The sequence below is a fragment of the Pristis pectinata genome, unplaced genomic scaffold (assembly GCF_009764475.1).
Source record: "Pristis pectinata isolate sPriPec2 unplaced genomic scaffold, sPriPec2.1.pri scaffold_150_arrow_ctg1, whole genome shotgun sequence".
Lineage (NCBI taxonomy): Eukaryota > Metazoa > Chordata > Chondrichthyes > Rhinopristiformes > Pristidae > Pristis > Pristis pectinata.
This window is the reverse complement of record NW_026262489.1, coordinates 12110-31925: the sequence shown is the minus strand read 5'-3', so window position 1 is coordinate 31925 and position 19816 is coordinate 12110. Positions and strand designations below refer to the sequence as shown.

The following is a 19816-nucleotide window of genomic DNA, read 5'->3' as shown; positions in this document are numbered from 1 at the left end:
CTAACCATTATCTCCAGAGTCAAAAAACACTGAATAACTCACGTCAAGTGGTACAGTGAGTGGTGTGTGATATATCAGGCTGACTGGACAATCTTGGGTTGTTTTCCCTGGAGCGGCAGGGTAGACAGCCGGTATCTTTTTCCCAGTGTCGAAATGTCAAATACTGGAGCGCATGCATTAGGGAGGGGTGGAGGTGGAGGGGACCAAAGTTTAAAGAAGTGTGGGGTGGGTTTTCTCACACAGGGCGCCTGGAACAGGGTGCCAGTGGTGGTGTTGGAGGTGGATCCAATTTCAGCGGCTCTTGGAATGGGCACCTGACTACACAGAGAAAGGAAGGATATGAGGCATGTGCGGGCAAGAGGGATTAGTTTAATTAGATGTCATTTAGCTTAATTAGTTCAACACAACAACATGCTTGAAAGGCCTGTTCCTATGCTGCACTGTTTTCTGTTCAACAATGAGAGGTTGAATGATATCTCTGCGTGACAGGATCGAGGGGAGGGGAGGGGAGAGAAAAAGCGGGATTGGGTGTGGAGAACAGGATTGGGGGGAGGACGGGATCGAGGGAGGGGGAGGACAGCCTCCATCTGTACACATCTGTAATACTTCCCTCTTCCCCACACTCAAGAACGAACATCATTGTGAATACTCAGCAGATTTCATGGAATCTGTGCTGGGATGAAATATGTGATGGATTAGTGAGCACTCCCCTTCCCGTCTCTTGTGACCCCCTCCGGCCCTTCCCCCGTCGCTGAACCCCTCTGGTCCCCGCAGCCTCTCCCAGTCTCCAGGACCCCCTCCGGCCCCTTCCCCGTCTCCCTGAACCCCTACGGCCCCCACGACCCCCTCCCCGTCTCCGTGACCACCCCCCCTTCCAGCCCCCTGCACCCTTCCCTTTCTCTGTAAGCAACGCCTTGGCCCTGAGGCACAGTGTGGCGTTACATGGATGGGGAGAACAGGTGAGTAACAGCCATTCAATACTCCCTGAGGAGCCTGTTGATCCAGTTATAACAGTCTCACATTCTCACAGCCTTACAGCAGTTAGGGAGCGTCACACAATCACCAGAGTTTCCATGTAGGGGTAGTCCATTGGGCCCTTCTCAGTGGTGCTAGCCCAATCAGAGCTCTCCTGCCTCATCGTACCTGCACAGACTTGAGCTCTGTAACCCTGCGGTCACTGCTCATTGACCCCAGCCTCTCCTCATTCCATTGGGTTCCATTCCCACACATCCGTTGGGACGTGGGAGGAAACCGGAGCACCCGCAGGGAATGCGCAAACTCCACGCCCTCACGCAGAGCCGGACGTCGGGAACAAAATCCCGGTTCTCTGGAGCAGAGAGGAATTTCAATACAGGCGTTCGAAACCACGAAGGGGATTTGGCTTGACAGATGGGGCCGAATAGATGGGCAGATTGGCGAGCCCTCATCAAAGGGCCAGACCGAGTTCGACAGGTGAATGGCCTCCTCTCCCATACACCCGTTGGACCGCGGAGAATTCAAGGTCTGCTCCCCGAGGAAGCTGTTCACCTGGTTCTGTCCTGGCACCTGTCCCGTCAACAGATAATAAACTTGCGTGCAAGCTATGCCGATCTTTTGTGTGCCTTCTGGAATGTTCTGCCGCCCGGCCTCGCAGGGCGCCAGCAGTCTGGGTGTGGAAGTCAGGGTGCGTGAGTGGGGGGGCCCCTGTGAGCAGCTTGTCCCATCACCTTCCCCTGGGGTTCACCCTGTTGGCAGGGTAGACATTTATCACCCCTCCCTAATTGCCCCCAGTGAGGTGAGTGCACACCACCAGAACTGTGTCGTAGAGTCACACAGCACAGGAACAGACCCTTCGGCCCAACTGGTCCATGCCGGCCAAGATGCCCATCTAAGCCAGTCCCAGTTGCCTGCATTTGGCCCGTATCCCTCTAAATGTTTCCATCCATGTCCCTGTCTAATGTACCTGCCTCAACCACTTCCTCTGGCAGCTCGTTCCATGTACCTACCGTCCTCTGCCTGAAGAAATGCCTCCACCAGCCCACTCAGGGAGTACATTCCAGATTCCAACCCCCCTCTCTGGGGGGAAAAAATTCCTCAGATCCCCTCAGTCTTTAACTCTTCACCTTGAAACTCACACAGGGTCAGACACAGAGTGAAGCTCCCTCCACACCATCCCGTCACACACTCCCGGGGTCAGACACAGGGTGAAGCTCCCTCCATACCGTCCCGTCACACACTCCCGGGGTCAGACACAGGGTGAAGCTCCCTCCACACCGTCCCATCGCACACTCCCGGGGTCAGACACAGAGAGAAGCTCCCTCCACACCGTCCCATCACACACTCCTGGGGTCAGACACAGAGAGAAGCTCCTCTACACCATCCTAATCCTCACATAGGAGCTAAACATCATTCGTTTAATTTCTCCTAGTTCTTCGTTCACAAGTTTGGGAGTATTTGGGTGGTGCGAATCCAACTGTGGTTCAGGCATGTTACCGCATACCAGAATGTTACTCACAACCAGCCTCAAACTTGTTTCAAACCTTTGTCTGAGTGTAATGTGTGAGAGAGCAGGCAGGAAGGGTGGGAGAGGTTGGGGGGGGCAGAATGGTCTCTTCCCATTCCTACTTTAAACTGATCTCTTTCAGACATACCCTACCAAAAACTCAGGTACCCCATGAGCTGACACCCCGTCTCCAGCCTGCACCTCTCCCCGTCTCAGCGACCCCCCCCCCCTCCGGCCCCTGTACCCCCTCCCTTTCTCTGCCCTCCTACAATTCCAGCCTCTTGGTCCTCCTCCCCAGTCCCCGTCCCTCCTCCACTGGAAACCTCGCCTTCAGCTGCCTGGACCCTGAGCTCCAGGACACTTGGAGGGGGTGCGGGGTGGGGGGGTGTAGAGATGGCTCCAGGGGAGGGGCGGACAGCTCCAGCCTGCTTCACCTCCCAAACACAGCCGGCCCACCACCTCTCTGTAACCCATCCCAGGTTGGCTGGCTCGGTTCCCTGCGACAGAGGTCGGATTGAAGTCGGAATGGGAAGAGATCATTCTGCCCCTTCAACCGCTCCCAGCTCTTCCCGACGAATCCACCAGAGGGACCAATTGTCATGCATCCAAAAGTGAAAAATTAAAAAGGACGCAGATGCTGGAAATCCAAAATTTAAAGAAAAACAGACAATTCTGGAGAGAGAAAAACAGTTGACGTTCCTGGTCTCAGACCACTCATTGGACTGGAAGCGTAAACGGCATCTCTCTCCTCAGACGCTGACTGACCTGCTGAGTGTTTCCAGCATTTCCAGTTCTCATATCCTGCTTTGAGTCCATTGTACAGAGAGGCTTCGGGTGGGGGGATTTGGACAGTCCGAGTGAGTGGGTGAGGATGTGGCAGACAGAATGATGTGCGATCAGCTACTTGGGTGCTTGCGACAGAGGACTTGTTAAACGGCGGGAGTTTGTGGCGTTCCTGTTCTCTATGACCTGGGTGCCAGTCACTAACAGCAAGCAAGTGATTAGGAAGGCAAATAGTACGATGTGATTTACTCAAGAGAGGATTTGTATATAGGAGGACATAGATGTAGAGGATTACATCCGCCAAGGACTGTACCCATGGGAAGTTCAGCTCCTGGCGGACTGCGTTAAGGGACAGGAGGTGGATGCACATCCAGGATGCTGAGGGCATCATAGATAAGGGTCTCGGTGAGGTGGTCACACCCAAGGTCGCTGGAAATGCAAGGGGTGTAGGCGGACAGTGCAGGTTACCCCCCTGTGGCCATTCCCCTCGCTAACAGGTGTACATCCTTGGATACTGTTGGGTGGGGGAGGGGGGGTGGGGAAGAAGCAAGAAGCGAAGAAACGGAAAGATAGGCCAGATGAAATTGTGGCTGAGGAGCTGGTTCAGGGGACAGGGATTCAGGTTCTTGGACCACTGGGATCTCCTCTGGGGCAGAGGTGACCTGCACAAGAGGGAAGGGTTCACCTGAACCAATATCCTGGCAGGGAGGTTTGCTGGTGCTACTTGGGAGGGTTTAACCTAGATTGGGGGCGGTGGGGGGAACCATTGTAGCCAACGAGAGCAGGTTTAGTAGTCAGGATAGCTAGGAGCACAGCAAAGGGAGGGGAGACTGCTGGTTTAAACTGCAGTTATTTCAATGCAAGAGGTTTAACGGGGAATGTGGAGGAACTCTGGGTGTGGATCAGCTCTGGGGACTGGGGTATTATAGCCGTAATGGAAACATGGGTGAGGGAAGGGCAGCACTGATGGCTCAATGTTCCGGGAAGCAGATGCTACACGTGTGACTGAGGTGAGAGGGGTTGCCTTTTTGATGAGGGAGGACGTGACAACAGTGATATTCCAGGGGAGCTCAGAAACAAGGGGAGGGCCACTTTGAGGGGATTGTATCATCGGACCCCGATTAGTCAGTGGGAACTGGAGGAGCAGAGAGATTGCAGATAGTTGTAAGAACAATAGGGTGGTATCAGTGGGAGATTTTAACTTCCCTAACATTGATTGGGGAACCTACAGTGCAAAGGGCTTGGATGGGGTGGAGATTGTTCAATGCATCCGAGCAAGTTTCTTTAATCAAGATATAGAAGGCTCTACTAGAGAGGGCGCAACACTGGACCTTCTCTTCGGGAATGAGGGAGGGTAAGTGACTGAAGCATCAGTCGGGGAGAACTTTGGGGCCGGTGACCTCAAGTCTGTTAGTTTTAAAACAGAAAGATAGGAGGGGTCCACAGGTTAAGCTGCTAAACTGGGGCAGGGCCAATTTTGAGACATTAGGCAGGATCTTGCAGAGGTCACTGGGTGAGACTGCTTGCTGGTAAAGGGGCAAATGGCAGGTGGGAGGCTTTTAAAAGTGCAATATCAAGAGAACAGGGGCAACATGTTCCTACTAGGGTGAAGGGCAAGGCTGGCAGCTTTAGGGAACCCTGGCTGACGAGAGAGATCGAGGCTCTGGTCAGGAACAAGGAGGCATACATTGGGTTTAGGCAATTGGGAATAAGCAAATCCCTCGATGACTCAGTGCAGGAGTACACTTCAGAGGGAAATCAGGAGGGAAAAAAGAAGGTACAAGATGGATCCCCCAGGCAGGATTAAGGAAAATACCAAGAGATTCTGTAGGTATATAGACGGTGGATGGATCAGAAAGATTTAGAGGGATATGGGTCAAATGGGACTAGCCTGTCGGGCATCAGGGTCAGCATGAATGAGTTGGGCCGGAAGGCCTATTTTCACGTTGTATTACTTAATGACTGTACAGGGCCTTCGAGAGGCCGCAGGAGTATTGTGAATAGTTTTAGTCTCCTTACATCAGGAAGGATAAAGGTACTACAGAGGGAGAGCGTCGAACACTACAGCACAGCGCAGGCCCTTCGGCCCACAATGTTGTGCCAACATTTTATCCTGCTCTAAGATCTATCTAACCCTTCCCTCCCACGTAGCCCCCCATTTCTCTATCATTCATGTGTCTATCTAAGTGTCTCTTAAATGTCCCTAATGTATCTGCCCCCACAACCTCTGCCGGCAGTGCGTTCCATGCATCCACCACACCCTGTGTAAAAAACTTACCCCTGACATCCCCCTTATACCTTCCTCCAATCACCTTAAAATTATGCCCCCTCGTGTTGGCCATTATCGCCCTGGGAAAAAGTCTCTGAGTGTTCACTCAATCTATGCCTCTTATCATCTTGTACACCTCTATCAAGTCACCTCTCATACTCCTCCTCTCCAAAGAGAAAAGCCCTAGCTCGCTCAACCTATCCTCATAAGCAGTTCACCAAACTGGGCTTGCCATCCAAGGAGAGATCAAGTAGTCTGGGACTATCTTGTCCAGGGTTCAGAAGAACAAGGGGAGATCTCACCAAAACTTACAGGGCTCGAAGGGTTATGTGCAGGGAGGGGTTTCACTGTCTCAGGATAACGGTTCAGAAGTTTACCAGGATGCTGCCTGGATATAATTTATGTTACTTGAAGTTTATGTAATCTATGTTTGTAATGTACTGTGCTGCTGCTGTAAAAAATGTTGCAGCTATATCGGACCCTGGTCGGACCCCACTTGGAGTACTGTGCTCAGTTCTGGTCGCCTCACTACAGGAAGGATGTGGAAGCCATAGAGAGGGTGCGGAGGAGATTTACAAGGATGCTGCCTGGATTGGGGAGCATGCCTTATGAAAGCAGGTTGAGGGAACTCGGCCTTTTCTCCTTGGAGAGACGGGGGATGAGGGGGGACCTGATAGAGGTATATAAGATGATGAGAGGTATTGATAGGGTAAATAGTCAGAGGCTTTTCCCCAGGGCTGAATTGGTGGCCACAAGAGGACATAGGTTTAAGGTGCTAGGGAGTAGATATAGAGGAGATGTCAGGGGTAAATTTTTTTACTCAGAGAGTAGTGAGTGTGTGGGATGGGCTGCCGGCAACGGTGGTGGAGGCGGATACGATAGGGTCTTTTAAGAGACTTTTGGATAGGTACACGGAGCTGAGAAAAATAGAGGGCTGTGGGTAAGCCTAGTAATTTCTAAGGTAGGGACATGTTCGGCACAGCCTTGTGGACTGAAGGGCCTCTATGTGCTGTAGGTGTTTCTAAAAAGTGAATTTTCATGGCATTTATACCCAGGGTATGTATGCCCATGACGATAAACTTGAACTTGGATTAGAGGGTATCAGCTACAAGGAGAGGTTGGACAAATTTGGGTGGTTTTCTCTGGAGCGTCGGAGGCTGAGGGGAGACAATAAAAGGTTGTAAAATTATGAGATGCAGAGATAGGGTAGACAGTCAGTCTTTATCCCCAGGGTGGAAATGTCTAGTACTGGAGGGCATGGGTTTAAGGTGAAAGTTTAAAGGAGATGTGCAGCCCCAGGTTAGAAACATCAAATACTAGAGGGCATAGCTTTAAGGTGGGAGGGGGTAAGTTCAAAGGAAATGTGCGGGGCAAGTTTGTCTTTACACAGAGAGCGGTGGGTGCCTGGAATGGGCTGCCAGGGGTGGTGGTTGAGGTAGATATAGCAGAGGCGTTTAAGAGGTTTTTAGGTGGACATACAGGGAATGGAGGGATATAGATCACGTGCAGGCAGAAGGGATTCATTTAATTTGGCCTCATGGGCCAAAGGGCCTGTTCTGTGTAGAAGGGATCAACTGGAGAGAGGGGGAAGTATCTTCACTCCCAAGGAACTCCCCCTTCATTCGGGAGAGAGACGGATGGATTCCTGGATATTGAGGGAATCAGGGGAGATGGAGAGAGAGAGAGCAGGAAAATGGTTCTGAGGCAGAAGATGGAGGCTGCAAGACTTGTTCCCGCCCTGAATTTTTCTCTGTTTTTGTGATATCCTTGTGTGAAAGAGCAAGGGGAATGTCTGACAATGGAGCACACTTCACTGGAAGTTGAATTGGGCGCTTAGTCAACTACTAAAACGTGCATCAGGTTTCTAAAACAGGCACACCCCCTCAGTGTAGAGTATCAACACTCCAACACCTCTTCCACAAGGATTGGACACACATTGTGACGCTCTCTCTCTCGCTTACTCTGTGCCAGGTACGATGCCATTAGTAGCTTCTCTGTAATCAGCCACGGAGCGCCTAGTGACTCGGTTTTAAGTTGGCACGGATTCGGAGAGACGCACTCGTGATTCGGAAGTTATCAAGTTACGGCTCTGCGCATCAAGCTCGTTGAAGCGCAGCGCACGCGGGACGGACGGTGGGGAGGGAGCGCCGTGCTGCGCAAGGGGTGGCGAGGAGGAAATACCGCGCTGCGGGAGAGGCGAGGAGCGGGCGCCTGTATTCGGTGGAGAGCGTATAGAGAAACCGGGGACGGGTTCTACCTCACTCCTGCGTGTGCCGATTCGACGGGAGGAGGCAACTGATTGGCGAGGTACGCTCTCTCGCGAGCTGAGGATCAGACCAGGCAATGGACTCAAGAGGAGCGAGTTAGGCGGAGAGCTGGTTGCATTACATTCCTCATTGCAGATACAGGGATCCATAACAAAATATAAACTGCTGAAAGAACTCAGCAGTAAACAGATGCTGCCTGACCCGCTGAGTTCTTTCAGCAGTTTATTTTTCCTGCTTATGTTTCCTTGCAACAGCCTCCTGTCCTCCCTTGCCCCAGGCAATTGTGGATAGCCGTCAGCCAGTCAGTGCAAGCCCGTGGTGGCAGAACAGGCAGCTGGGGAACTGGTTTGGAAGCTCAGGGGTTGGAGCAGGAGGGGATCCCAGTGCAAACTCGGGAAGCTCCCGTGTTTAACCACTCCTCCTTCCCCGAGGAATCAAGGCGCATGGGCTTCCTCCCACGTCCCAACGACATGCAGGGTTGGTGGGTTAAATTGCCCCCAGTGTGTGGTTGAGGGCTAGAATCTGGGGGTGGGGGGGGGGGAGTTGACACAAATGTGGCGAGAATAGGGAGGGGGTGCGTTGGGGCTTTGGAGAGGGTGTGGAGGATGTTTTCTAGGATGCTGCCTGGATTGGAGCAAACTGGGCATACTGGGCTGGAGAAACCTGGGCACTTTCCTCTGGAGCGGCGGAGGCCGAGGGGTGATCTGTTGGAAGTGTATAGAATTATGAGGGGCATAGATAGGGTGGACAAGAAATATCTTTTTCCCATTACTGAGCGATTCAATACCAGAGGGCATGCATTTGGGGTGAGAGGGGGTGGGTTCAGAAGAGACATGAGGGGTGGGCTTTTGCTCGGAGGATGGTGGATGCCTCGAGTGCGTTGCCCGATAGGGTGGTGGAGGCAGATTCATTGGGGGCTTGGATGGGCACATGAATGAGAGGAAAATGGAGGGATATGGGTATTCTGTAGGTGGGAGGGATTAGCTATGTCGGCACGACATTGTGGGCCGAAGGGCCTGCTCTGTGCTGCACTGTTCTATGTTCTAATAGAAGATGGGACCGATCTAAATGGGTGCTCGGCAGTCAGTCAGGTTGACCCATTTCAGTGCGAGATGACTCTGTGAAAGGGACGCAAAGATCCAATATGTTTCGGTGGGGCTAGTCATTAGGGGCAAGGGGTCAGGGACCTTAATACCTCCTTTAAAGGAGAGGCAGAGTGGTTTCAGGGGGTAAATTCAGGAACTTGGGGGCAAGCACAGTGCTGGGATTGCTGGCAGAGATAGGGGAGGGGTGTAGGGGCCGGGGGGGGGGGGCAGGGTCACAGAGACGGGCAAGGTTGCAGAGGTGCAGGGACTGTCACACCCCCCCCCCCCCCCCCCACTCAGCACCACTCCTCCGGCAGGGACGACCTCTGGACCGGGCCCACCTCACCCCTCCCCAGCAACCATGAGCGGTGGACTGGCCCGGGTGAGGGGTCCCCGTGGCCTGTTTTCTACCCCCCACCACTGCCGATCTTCCCGTGTGTATGTTGGGGGGGGGGGGCGGGGGGGAAGAAACTCCTGGTCGGGAGCCGTCTGGCGGAGGAGGGGCAGCCAAACTTCCTCCCTCCCCTCCGTCACCCCACCCCCCCTTCACTGCTAAATGCCACACATTCCTTGGCACGCACTCCAGCCCCGTATCGCTGCCTTATCACCCTCATCATCTGCACATTGGCCGCCAGCACCCTCTGTCTGCCGCTGGTGTTTTGATCCCAGAAGCTGGAATCTTCACCACCTGGATGCCCCACCCCCTCCACTGACAGTCAACAACCCACCCTAGACAGCCCTCACCTCTCAGTGTGGGCAGTGCAACTCCTGCCCACCATGACTTCCAGGTCTCCCTCACACCCCACTCCCTCCTCCCCAACACAGGGGCAACAGAGCCCTCGTCCCACCACCACTCAGTGAGACACCTCATTGCCAGCTCCCTGCATTAACCCCAGAGCCCTTAAGCATCCAGAGAGCTCTCTCAAGTGACCGAGCTGCCCGGGGGTCAAATGCTTCTCACTGTTACTACTGCCGATCTGGTGTGCCCTTTGCACAGTGGGTTAGAGCCACTGTCTCACAGCACCGGAGCCCAGCTTCGATCCGGACTTCCGGCCGTGTCTGTCTCCGTGTCCGCATGTGTGCATTCAGTTTTAGGATTAGTATGGATGGGTCAGCACAGATTTGGTGGGACGAAGGGCCTGTTTCGCACTCTCTCTATTGACCTGATTAAAGTCCTCCACGGTTATTGGATGACCCTTATTCCCTGTACCTCCAATTGCTGCTGTAAATGTCCTCCGCTAAGGCTACTGTGTGTGAGCCGCTGTACAATTCCCACCAAGACTGCCCACTCCTTAGTGTTCCTCAGCCCAGCCCCAAAGCTGGCACTGGTAAAGCCAGGTTGTGCCCACCCAAATCTGGTGAGGGTGGGTAACGTTCTCACCACCCAAATGCCAGGTAATGGCCACCTCCAACTAGAGGGGCTGTGAACACCTACCCTTAGCATTCCCATGGCCCAGTCCCCCACCATCAACATCCTGGAGTTCACCATTATGAGAACAACTGGACCAGCTATATAAATATGGGGCTACAAGCACAGGTCAGGGGCTGGGGATCCAGAATGACTCACCTCCTGATCCCCCCACCAAGGCCTTTCCCCCATCTACAAGGCTCAAGTCAGGAGTGTGACGGGACACTCCCCACTTGCCTGGGTGGAGTTAGTCCATGCACTCCACATCTGCCACATTACCTCTCCCCCATCTACACGTCAGGAGTGTGACGGGACACTCCCCACTTGCCTGGGTGGAGTTAGTCCATGCACTCCACATCCGCCACATTACCTCTCCCCCATCTACACGTCAGGAGTGTGACAGGACACTCCCCACTTGCCTGGGTGGAGTTAGTCCATGCACTCCATATCCGCCACATTACCTCTCCCCCATCTACATGTCAGGAGTGTGCTGGAACACTCCCCACTTGCCTGGGTGAGTGCAGCTCTACCAACTCTCGACAAGCTCAACACCACCAAGGACAAAGAAGCCCTCTTGATCCGCACCCCATCCATCCCCCTAGACGCTCCCTCCCTCCACCACCGGTGCACAGTGGCCGCAGCATGCACTGTCTACAAAATTCACTGCAATTATTCACCCAGACTGCTCCGACAGCACCTCCCAAACCCACCACGTCTCCCACCAAGAGGGAAAAGGGCAGCAGGGGAATACCACCAGGCTTCCTTCCCAGTCCCCAACTCTCTGACTTGGAAACATATCACACACTTCCAGGGTTAGACACAGTGAAGCTCCCGCCCCACCGTTCCATCACACACTCCCGGGGTCAGACACAGAGTGAGGCTCCCTCTACACCGTCCCATCACACACTACCGGGGTCAGACACAGAGCGAAGCTCCCTCCCCACCGTCCCATCACACACTCCCGGGGTCAGACGCAGAGTGAGGCTCCCTCTACACCGTCCCATCACACACTCCCGGGGTCAGACACAGAGTGAAGCTCCCTCCGTACCGTCCCGTCACACACTCCCGGGATCAGGCACGGGGTGAAGCTCCCTCCGCACTGTCCCATCACACACTCCCGGGGTCAGACACAGAGTGAAGCTCCCTCCACACTGTCCCATCACAGGAGAGGGGAGGTAAGGAACAGGGCATGGCTAATCAACCTTTTCCCTTCCCTACTGCATCCCAGGATGTTGACTGTGGACCCCGACAAGCTGCCGCGCTGGCTGAGACTCACGGCTGTCCTGCTGGGCGTGCTGGTGCCGGGATCGGGCTGTGCCAACATCCTCGTGGTGCCGGTGGATGGGAGCCACTGGATCAACATGAAGGTGCTGCTGGAGGAGCTCCGTGCCCGCGGGCACTCCCTCAGTGTCCTGCACACCTCCACCAGCCATTACATCAAGGAGGACCCCTCCCTCTACCGCTCCTTCATCGTGCCGATGGACGGGAAACTGGGCATCGTCGAGGACAGGCAGATGGTCTCCAACCTGGTGGTGGAGACGCTGGAGACTTTCCGGAATGGCTACACCCCGATGGCCTTCCTGCGCAACAACCTCAACATGCGGCGGATTGTCTACGAGACGCACCAGTGCACGCAGCGGTTCATCGTCCAGCTGTTCGAGGACAGGCGGCTGATGGGGGAGCTGGAAGGGGCCGGCTTTCATCTCCTGCTGACCGATCCCCTGTACCCCACCGGATCCATGCTGGCCCGGCACCTGAAGCTGCTGCTGGTCCACAACGCCCGCTGGCTCACCAACGGGGACTGCCACCACCTGCTGGCCCCCTCCCCGCCCTCCTACGTGCCGGTGGTGGGGAGCTGGCTGACCGACACCATGTCCTTCTCCCAGCGCCTCTCCAACACCATCCAGCACTTCATGACCATCATCCTGGTGGCCTCCATGGTGGAGGGCAACTACCAGGAGCTGTGCCGGCGCTACCTGGGTCCCGGGACCGGGCTGCGGGAGGTGATACTGGCTGCCGACTTGTGGCTGATAAGGGTGGACTTTGTGCTGGAGTTCCCCCGGCCCACCATCCCCAGCATGGTGTACATGGGGGGCTTCCAGTGCCGGCCGGCCAGCCCCCTCGACCCTGAGCTGGAGGCCTTCGTGCAGGGCTCAGGGGAGCACGGGGTGGTGCTGTTGTCACTGGGGACGCTGGTCACCACCCTGCCCGACTGGATGGCGGAGACCATCGCCGTGAGCTTGAGCAGGCTGCCCCAGAGGGTGGTCTGGCGCCACGTGGGGCCAGTACCCAAGGGGGTGGGCAACAATACCCTGGTGATGGGGTGGATACCCCAGAACGACCTGCTGGGGCACCCTAAGGTGGTGGCCTTCATCTCCCATGGGGGCACCAATGGCCTGTACGAGGCCATCTACCACGGGGTGCCGGTGGTGGGCCTGCCCCTCATCTTCGACCAGTTCGACAACCTGGTCCGGCTGGAGGCCCGGGGGGCAGCCAAGGTGCTGGACACGACCACCCTGCGGGCCGGGCAGCTGGAGGAGGCCGTGCGGGAGGTGACCAGCACCCCCGGCTACCGCCGCAGCATGCACCGGCTGTCCGCCCTGCACCGCGACCAGCCCCAGCACCCCCTGCAGCGGGCCATCTACTGGCTGGAGTTCGTGCTACAGCATGGGGGGGCCCCCCACCTCAGGCCGGCCAGCTTTGACCTGCCCTGGTACATCTACCACGGGCTGGATGTGATGGCGTTCCTGGGCGCGCTGGCCTCCACCGCAGCTCTGCTGGGGCTGCTGCTTCTCAGGTGTGTCTACCAGGCCCTGAGGGGGAGGAAGGAGAAAAATGACTAAGATGGGGGGGGGGGGGGGGGAAAAAGAGGATGGATGGGGCGTGGGGTGGGGATGTTGAACGTCAATCGGTGCAGCATAAGATTGCAGCTGGAAAATTTGGAATATTGCGCACAGTTCTGGTCACCTAACTATAGGAAGGATGTCAGTCAGATTGAAAGAGTGCAGAGGAGATTTACTAGAATGTTGCCGGATCTTCAGGAGTTGAGTTACAGGGAAAGATTGAACAGGTTAGGACTTTGTTCCTTGGAGCGTAGAAGAATGAGGGGAGATTTGATAGAGGTTTACAAAATTATGAGGGGTATAGACAGAGTAAATGCGAGTCGGCTCCTTTCACTGAGATTAGGAGAGATAAGTACGAGAGGACATGGCTTTAGGGTGAAAGGTTTAGGGGGAACTTCCTCACTCAGAGAGTGGTGGGAGTGTGGAACGGGCTGCCATCTGACATGGTAAATGTGGGCTCACTCTTATGTTTTAAGAATAAATTGGATGGATACATGGACGGGAGAGGTCTGGAGGGTTATGGACTGAGTGCAGGGCAATGGGACTAGCGGAATAAAGTTTCGGCACAGACTAGAAGGGCCGAATGGCCTGTTTTCTGTGCTGTAGTGTTCTATGGTTCTAAAAGATTTACAAGGATTTGAGGGACTGAGTCATGGGGAGAGGTTGGACAGGCTGGGACTTTATTCCTTAGAGTGTAGGAGACTGAGGGGTGATCTTATAGAGGTTTAGAAAATCATGAGGGGCATCGATAAGGTGAATGTGCACCCAGTTTTTATCCCCCCAGGGTTGGAGAATCAAGAACTTGAGGGCATAGGTTTGGGGTGGGGGGAGATTTAATCAGAAGCTGAGGGGCAATTTCTTCACGCAGAGGGTGGTCCGTATATGGAACGAGCTGCCAGAGGAAGAAGCTGAGGCAGCTACATCAACATTCAAAAGAGAATGTTGACAGCTCCATGGATAGGAAAGGTCAAAACGCCGGCAAATGGGGCACCTTGGGTCGGCAGGGGCCAGTTGGGCCAAAGGGCCCATTGCTGTGCTGTGTGACTCTAATGACACGGGGACCGGCCCTCAGCTCAACGCATTTGTACCAAATCTCTCCTGCACTGTAGGTGATCCATATCCCTCCATACCTATTGCGTCGACTTGCCCCCACCACCCCTGGCAGCCCGTTCCAGGCACCCCACCGCTCCGAGTCATACAGCGCAGAAACTGCCCCAAACACGTCCACGTCCTTCCCCCCACCCCACCCCCCACAGAAGCTGCTCGACCCTCCGAGTTCCTCCAGCAGATTGTGTGGCTCCTATACATCTTCACTCCCGTACTCAAACCCTCTTCCAACGCACGCCAACGCGCCATTTGCCTTTTTAACTGCTTGCTTTCGGAAGACAAGTGTACAAGGACACCCTTGTGCATCAACACTAGCCAACATCTCACTTAAACGGATGTGGGTAACTTCACATTTGTTTCCCTTAAACGGCATCTGCTGCGGCGTGACCCACCCACTCAACGTGTCCAAGTCACCTGTGCCGTCCTCCCAACTCAGTCTTGTTTTCTGTCATCAGCAGACCTCAGAACCTGTCCCATGTACAGACCACGGGATCGCTGAGGCCACAAAGCACTGATCCCTGTGGTACCCTGGTCACACCAAGACGGGCCCATTTATTCCCACCCTCTGGAGGTTCCTGGAGCTCTCTTCCCGCAGGGTCACAGGGAGGGGTGTTGGGAGGGTTCCAGAGTGGGACAGGCTGGACTTTGTTGGATGAAGAGGCAGGTCGCTTGTGTCAGAGCGATGGTTCCCATCTCCGAAGGGGATGAGCAACATCTTCTCACGGTCACTCCAGGGGAAGTAACCGACCACCTGAACAGGGGTCGAATTATTGAGTCACACAGCAGGGAAACAGGACCTTCGGCCCAACTCGTCCATGCCGACTGTGTTGCCCAGCGAGCTGGTCCATCTGCCTGTGTTTGGCCCACAGCCCTCTGAACCTCTTCTCTCCATGTACTTATCTAGATGGCTTTTAAATGTTGTTAATGTGCCCGCCTCAACCACTGTTTCTGGCAGCTCATTCCAAATATGCACCACCCTTTGTGTGAAGCTGCCCCTGACGTCCCTTTTAAATCTCTCGCCTCTTGTTTTTAGCTCTCTCCCTCTGGGAAAAAGACTGTGTGCTTTCACCCTGTCTATGCCCCTCATGATCTCATACAGCTGTCAGGTCACCCCTCAATCTCCTACGTTCCAGGGAATAAGGTCCTAGTCTATGCAACCTCTCCTCGTAACTCAGGGCCTCAAGTCCAGGCAACATCCTGGTATATATCTTCTGCTCTCTTTCCAGTTTAATAGCACCTTTCCTAGAACAGGGCAACCAAAACGGTTCACAGTCCTCCAAGTGCGGCCTCACCAACGTCTTATATAACATAACTTCCCGACTCCTGTACTCAGTGCCCTGACTGATGAAGGCCAGCGTGCTGAACCCCTTCACCATCACCTTGTCTACCTGTGACGCTGCTTTCAGTGAATTAGGCACTTGCCCTCCAAGGTCTTGCTGTTCCACAACACTCGTCAGGGACCTCACATTCATTGTACAAGTCCTACCCTGGTTTGATCTCCCAAAATTTATCTGGATTGAAAGCCATTTGCCAATCCTCAGCCCACATAATCAAGATCCCCCTGTAATTGTTCATAACCTTCTACACCACCTACAGCACCACCTATTTTAGCATCACCTGCAAACCTACTAACCGTGCCTTGTACGTTCATATCCAAATCGTATAAATTACAAACAAGGGCCCCAGCGGCACACCACTAGACACAGGCCTCCAGTCCGAGAAACAACCCTCGACCATCACCCTCTGCTTCCCACCACTGAGCCAGTTAGGTATCCAGTCGGCTGCCTCCCCCTGGATCCCATGTGATCTAACCTTCCAGACCAGCCTTCCATGAGGGACCTTGTCAAAGTCCATGTGGACAACATCCGCTGCCCTACCCTCTTGGCTACTTCCTCGAAGAACTCCAAGACATTTTTCAGACATGACTGCCCACGCATCAGCTGTCACTCGACGGCACCTCCCAAACCCGTCTCCTCTCTCCCACCAAGGCAGGGTGGGGGGAAAACACCCGACTTGGAAGTACATGGTTGGATACAAGTTTTTGATGTAATTCAATGCCCCAAATGGGTGTGCCTTGAGCACCAGTTCTTGAATTTTCATTAGTTTCTATTTTAGGAGCTTCACTCCCTTTTGCACTTACCAAATTAAGTAAACATACGACTAACCCAATAGTTAAACATACAATATGAATATGGTTTCAATTTCGTAAATCTTTTGGATTGAATAAATTTGTCAAGTCCCATTCAATCTAATTTTTTCTTTCATCCTTCCAGAGTTAACTCAGCTTTTTCCATACGGAAAAGGAAGGGGGTAGTATGTTTTCGGGATCTATTCATTGATAACTGTTTTTCATCTTTTGAACAATTGTGTAATGAATATAATTTGTCCAGATCACACTTTTTCTGATATTTGCAGATTAGAAATTGTTTAAAAGCTACTATACCCTCTTTTCCCACACCTTACAAAATTGAAACTACGGAAAAAATTTTAGGTCTTAATCCTTATCAGAAGGGCTTGATAGCAATAATCTATGATTTAATTATGAAAATACGTCTAGAATCATTAGACAAAATTAAGAATGAATGGAAAAGCGAACTCCAAACACCTTTACCTACAGAGACTTGGAAGAAAATTCTTCATTTAGTTAATACATCTTCAATGTGGGCCAGACACTCGATACAGTTTAAGGTAGTCCACAGGACCCATATGTCCAAAGTTAAATTAGCTCGTTTTTATCACCATATAAATCCTACATGTGACAGATGTAAATCGGATGTGGCTTCTCTGACACATATGTTTTGGTCCTGTCCTCTTTTGGAAAAATATTGGAAAGATATTTTTAACATTATCTCAACTGTATTGAAGATTGATTTACAACCTCACCCTATCACAGCAATTTTTGGATTACCAAGGATAGAGTCTGGCCATTTATCTGCCTCCGCTAACCGTATGATTGCCTTTGACACATGAATGGCCAAATGATCCATTTTGCTTAAATGGAAGGATCCAATACCCCCGACTACTTTTCAATGGTTCTCTCAAACTATAGAATGTTTAAACTTGGAAAAAATTAGGAGTGATACTGTTGATCCTTCCCTTAAATTTGAAAATATTTGGAGTCCATTTATTCAATATTTTCACATGATATAGATCCCCTTTCAATAACTTTCCAACTTGGAGGAACAGAGCCGATGACATAATATTGCTCTGTTTCTACTGAGAAATTTTAGCCCAGTTTTTTTTTCTTTTTTTTGTTGTTTGTTTTTTTAAAAAATTTTTTTTTGTTTAGTTTAGTTTATATTGTTTACAATTTTTCTTATTGATTTGGGTTTTCTTTAACATTTATATAACAAATCTTTTTCTATCCTTTCTTGTATTATATTCATTTACTAAGAGATCGTGGGAGCTACAAATTTTTTTATATTTTACTGTTCTTTATGACTATCCATGCCATGATTGTTCCCCTGATCTGTGTGTATTACGTGCACAAAAATTGATGCTGTATATTAATCTGTATTAATTTGAAAACTAATAAAAAGATTTAAAAAGAAAGGAAGTACACAGCTGTTCCTTCCAGAGATGGGACAGTCCCCGTTCCTTCATCGTCGCCCAGTCCAAATCCTGGAACTCCCTCCCACGGCACCATGGGAGCACCTTCCCCCCATGGACTGCAGCGGTTCAGGGAGGTGGCTCGTCTTCCACCTTCTCCAGGGGCGTTTTAAGGGCAATAGATGCCCGTCTCCCCAGCCCAATGGAAGGAAATCTAGCCAAGTCACAGCCTTGACAGCTTCTACATTGATTCAGCCCACCCAGGGTTTGCCTTAGGCTCCAGACCTTGTTTTCTCTCCATTAGTTGCTCTCAGATTCACAATAAAGCATCGCAACGTCACCGCATTGTGTGATTTCCCCAGATGAATTCCGCTGCACTTGGGAACCAGCAACTGGGGGCTGTGGAGACAGAGGGGTCCTGCAGATGGGAGTGGCTAAGAGATGGAGAAAGGACGGGGGAGGTGGGGGAAGGCAGGGAAGGAGAAGGGGGGTGTGAAGGTTGGTGCTGCGGGAGCGCTGCGCTGCGGAAGGTACAGCGATTAGTTAGTTTAGCTTATTGTCCCATACACCAGGGTGCAATGAAATTCCTTGCTTATTGTGGGCGTGCTACGTTGGCACTGGAAGCGTGGCGACACTTGTGGGCTGCCCCCAGAACTCTCTGTGCAAAAGATGCATTTCACTGTGTGTTTCGATGTACACGTGACTAATAAAGAAATCTGATCTAAGCTCACATGGTAATAGTACTTGGGGGATCAAGAACTAGAGAGCATAGGTTTAAAGGTGAGAGAGGAAAGATTTAATAGGAACCTGAGGGGAACTTTTTTGTGGTCTGAATACGGAGCGATCTGCCAGTGGAAGTGGTTGGGGCAGGTATATTGACAACACCTAAAAGGCACTTGGACAGGCAGGTGGATAGGAAAGGTTGAGGAGCGGTAGGGGCCAAACATGGGCAGATGGGGACACAAGAGAGACGGCCAATGCTGGAAATCTGGAGCAATGCACACGAGACGCTGGAGGAACTCAGCAGGTCGGGCAGCATCGATGGAAGGAAATGGACAGTCGACGTTTCGGGCTGAGACCCTTCATCGGGACTGGAAAGGAAGAGGGGAGAAGCCAGAATGAATGGGTGGGGAGGAGGGGGAAGAGCAGGAGATAGGTGAAAGTACTTTTGATGGGCACTTGGTTGGCATGGACCAGTTGGGCTGAAGAACCAGTTTCTGTGCTGTACGACGATGAAACAATACATACAGCAACAAGTGACAAAGGGAATACTGCCAACACTGTTGTGCAGACTGAGGTCATACAAAAAGAAATGTTGAAGTGACAATAACTGAAGAGGTAGAATTAAGGGTTCCAGAACATGGCAGCGCCACCGGGAAGGGGATGGGAAAGAGGTGGTTGGTTCAGGAGTCTAACAGCGGTGGGGAAGAAGCTGTTCTTGAGTCTGGGTGTCCAGGCTTTCGAGCTCCTGTATCTCCGTCCAGAAGGTAGGAGAGAGAAAAGGGAGGGTCTCCAAAAAGGCAGTGGACACCATTTGCTGCCTCTCCAGGGACACCCGGGCACAGACGTCTCCTCGGAAGAGGAGCAGGCAGTCGGATCAGACTGACACCCTGAAAGCCCACCATCTGGACCCATGAATGGCTACCCTGTCTAACCACTGCTGTCCTACTGAGTCCTCTCTAACACCAGCTTCTCCCTCAAGTCCTTCTCCTGGGCTTCATCCCACAACAGCATCAAGGAACTGACAGATAGAGCTGTCAGCCAAATCCTCCCTGCTCTGGGAGTGTGTGATGGGACGGTGTGGAGGGAGCTTCACCCTGTGTCTGACCCTGGGAATGTGTGATGGGACGGTGCGGAGGGAGCTTGACCCTGTGTCTGACCCCGGGAGTGTGTGATGGGACGGTGTGGAGGGAGCTTCACCCTGTGTCTGACCCTGGGAATGTGTGATGGGACGGTGCGGAGGGAGCTTCACCCTGTGTCTGACCCCGGGAGTGTGTGATGGGACGGTGCGGAGGGACCTTCA

General features: G+C 52.7%; 1 protein-coding gene across 2 annotated transcripts; it reads left to right on the top strand.

Moving 5' to 3' along the window:
- Positions 1 to 7301: 7301 nt before the first annotated feature.
- On the top strand, positions 7302 to 19696 carry LOC127567166 (UDP-glucuronosyltransferase 2A1-like). Of its 2 annotated transcripts, none has more exons than XM_052009865.1 (2): positions 7302 to 7505; positions 11523 to 19696. In XM_052009865.1, exon 2 carries the CDS (start codon positions 11524 to 11526, stop codon positions 13135 to 13137), a length of 1614 nt encoding a protein of 537 aa, XP_051865825.1. In that variant the 5' UTR covers positions 7302 to 7505; position 11523; the 3' UTR covers positions 13138 to 19696. The 2 variants fall into 2 exon arrangements, with proteins under 2 accessions (XP_051865825.1, XP_051865824.1); XM_052009864.1 differs by lacking the exon at positions 7302 to 7505 and adding an exon at positions 7512 to 7841.
- Positions 19697 to 19816: the final 120 nt, after the last annotated feature.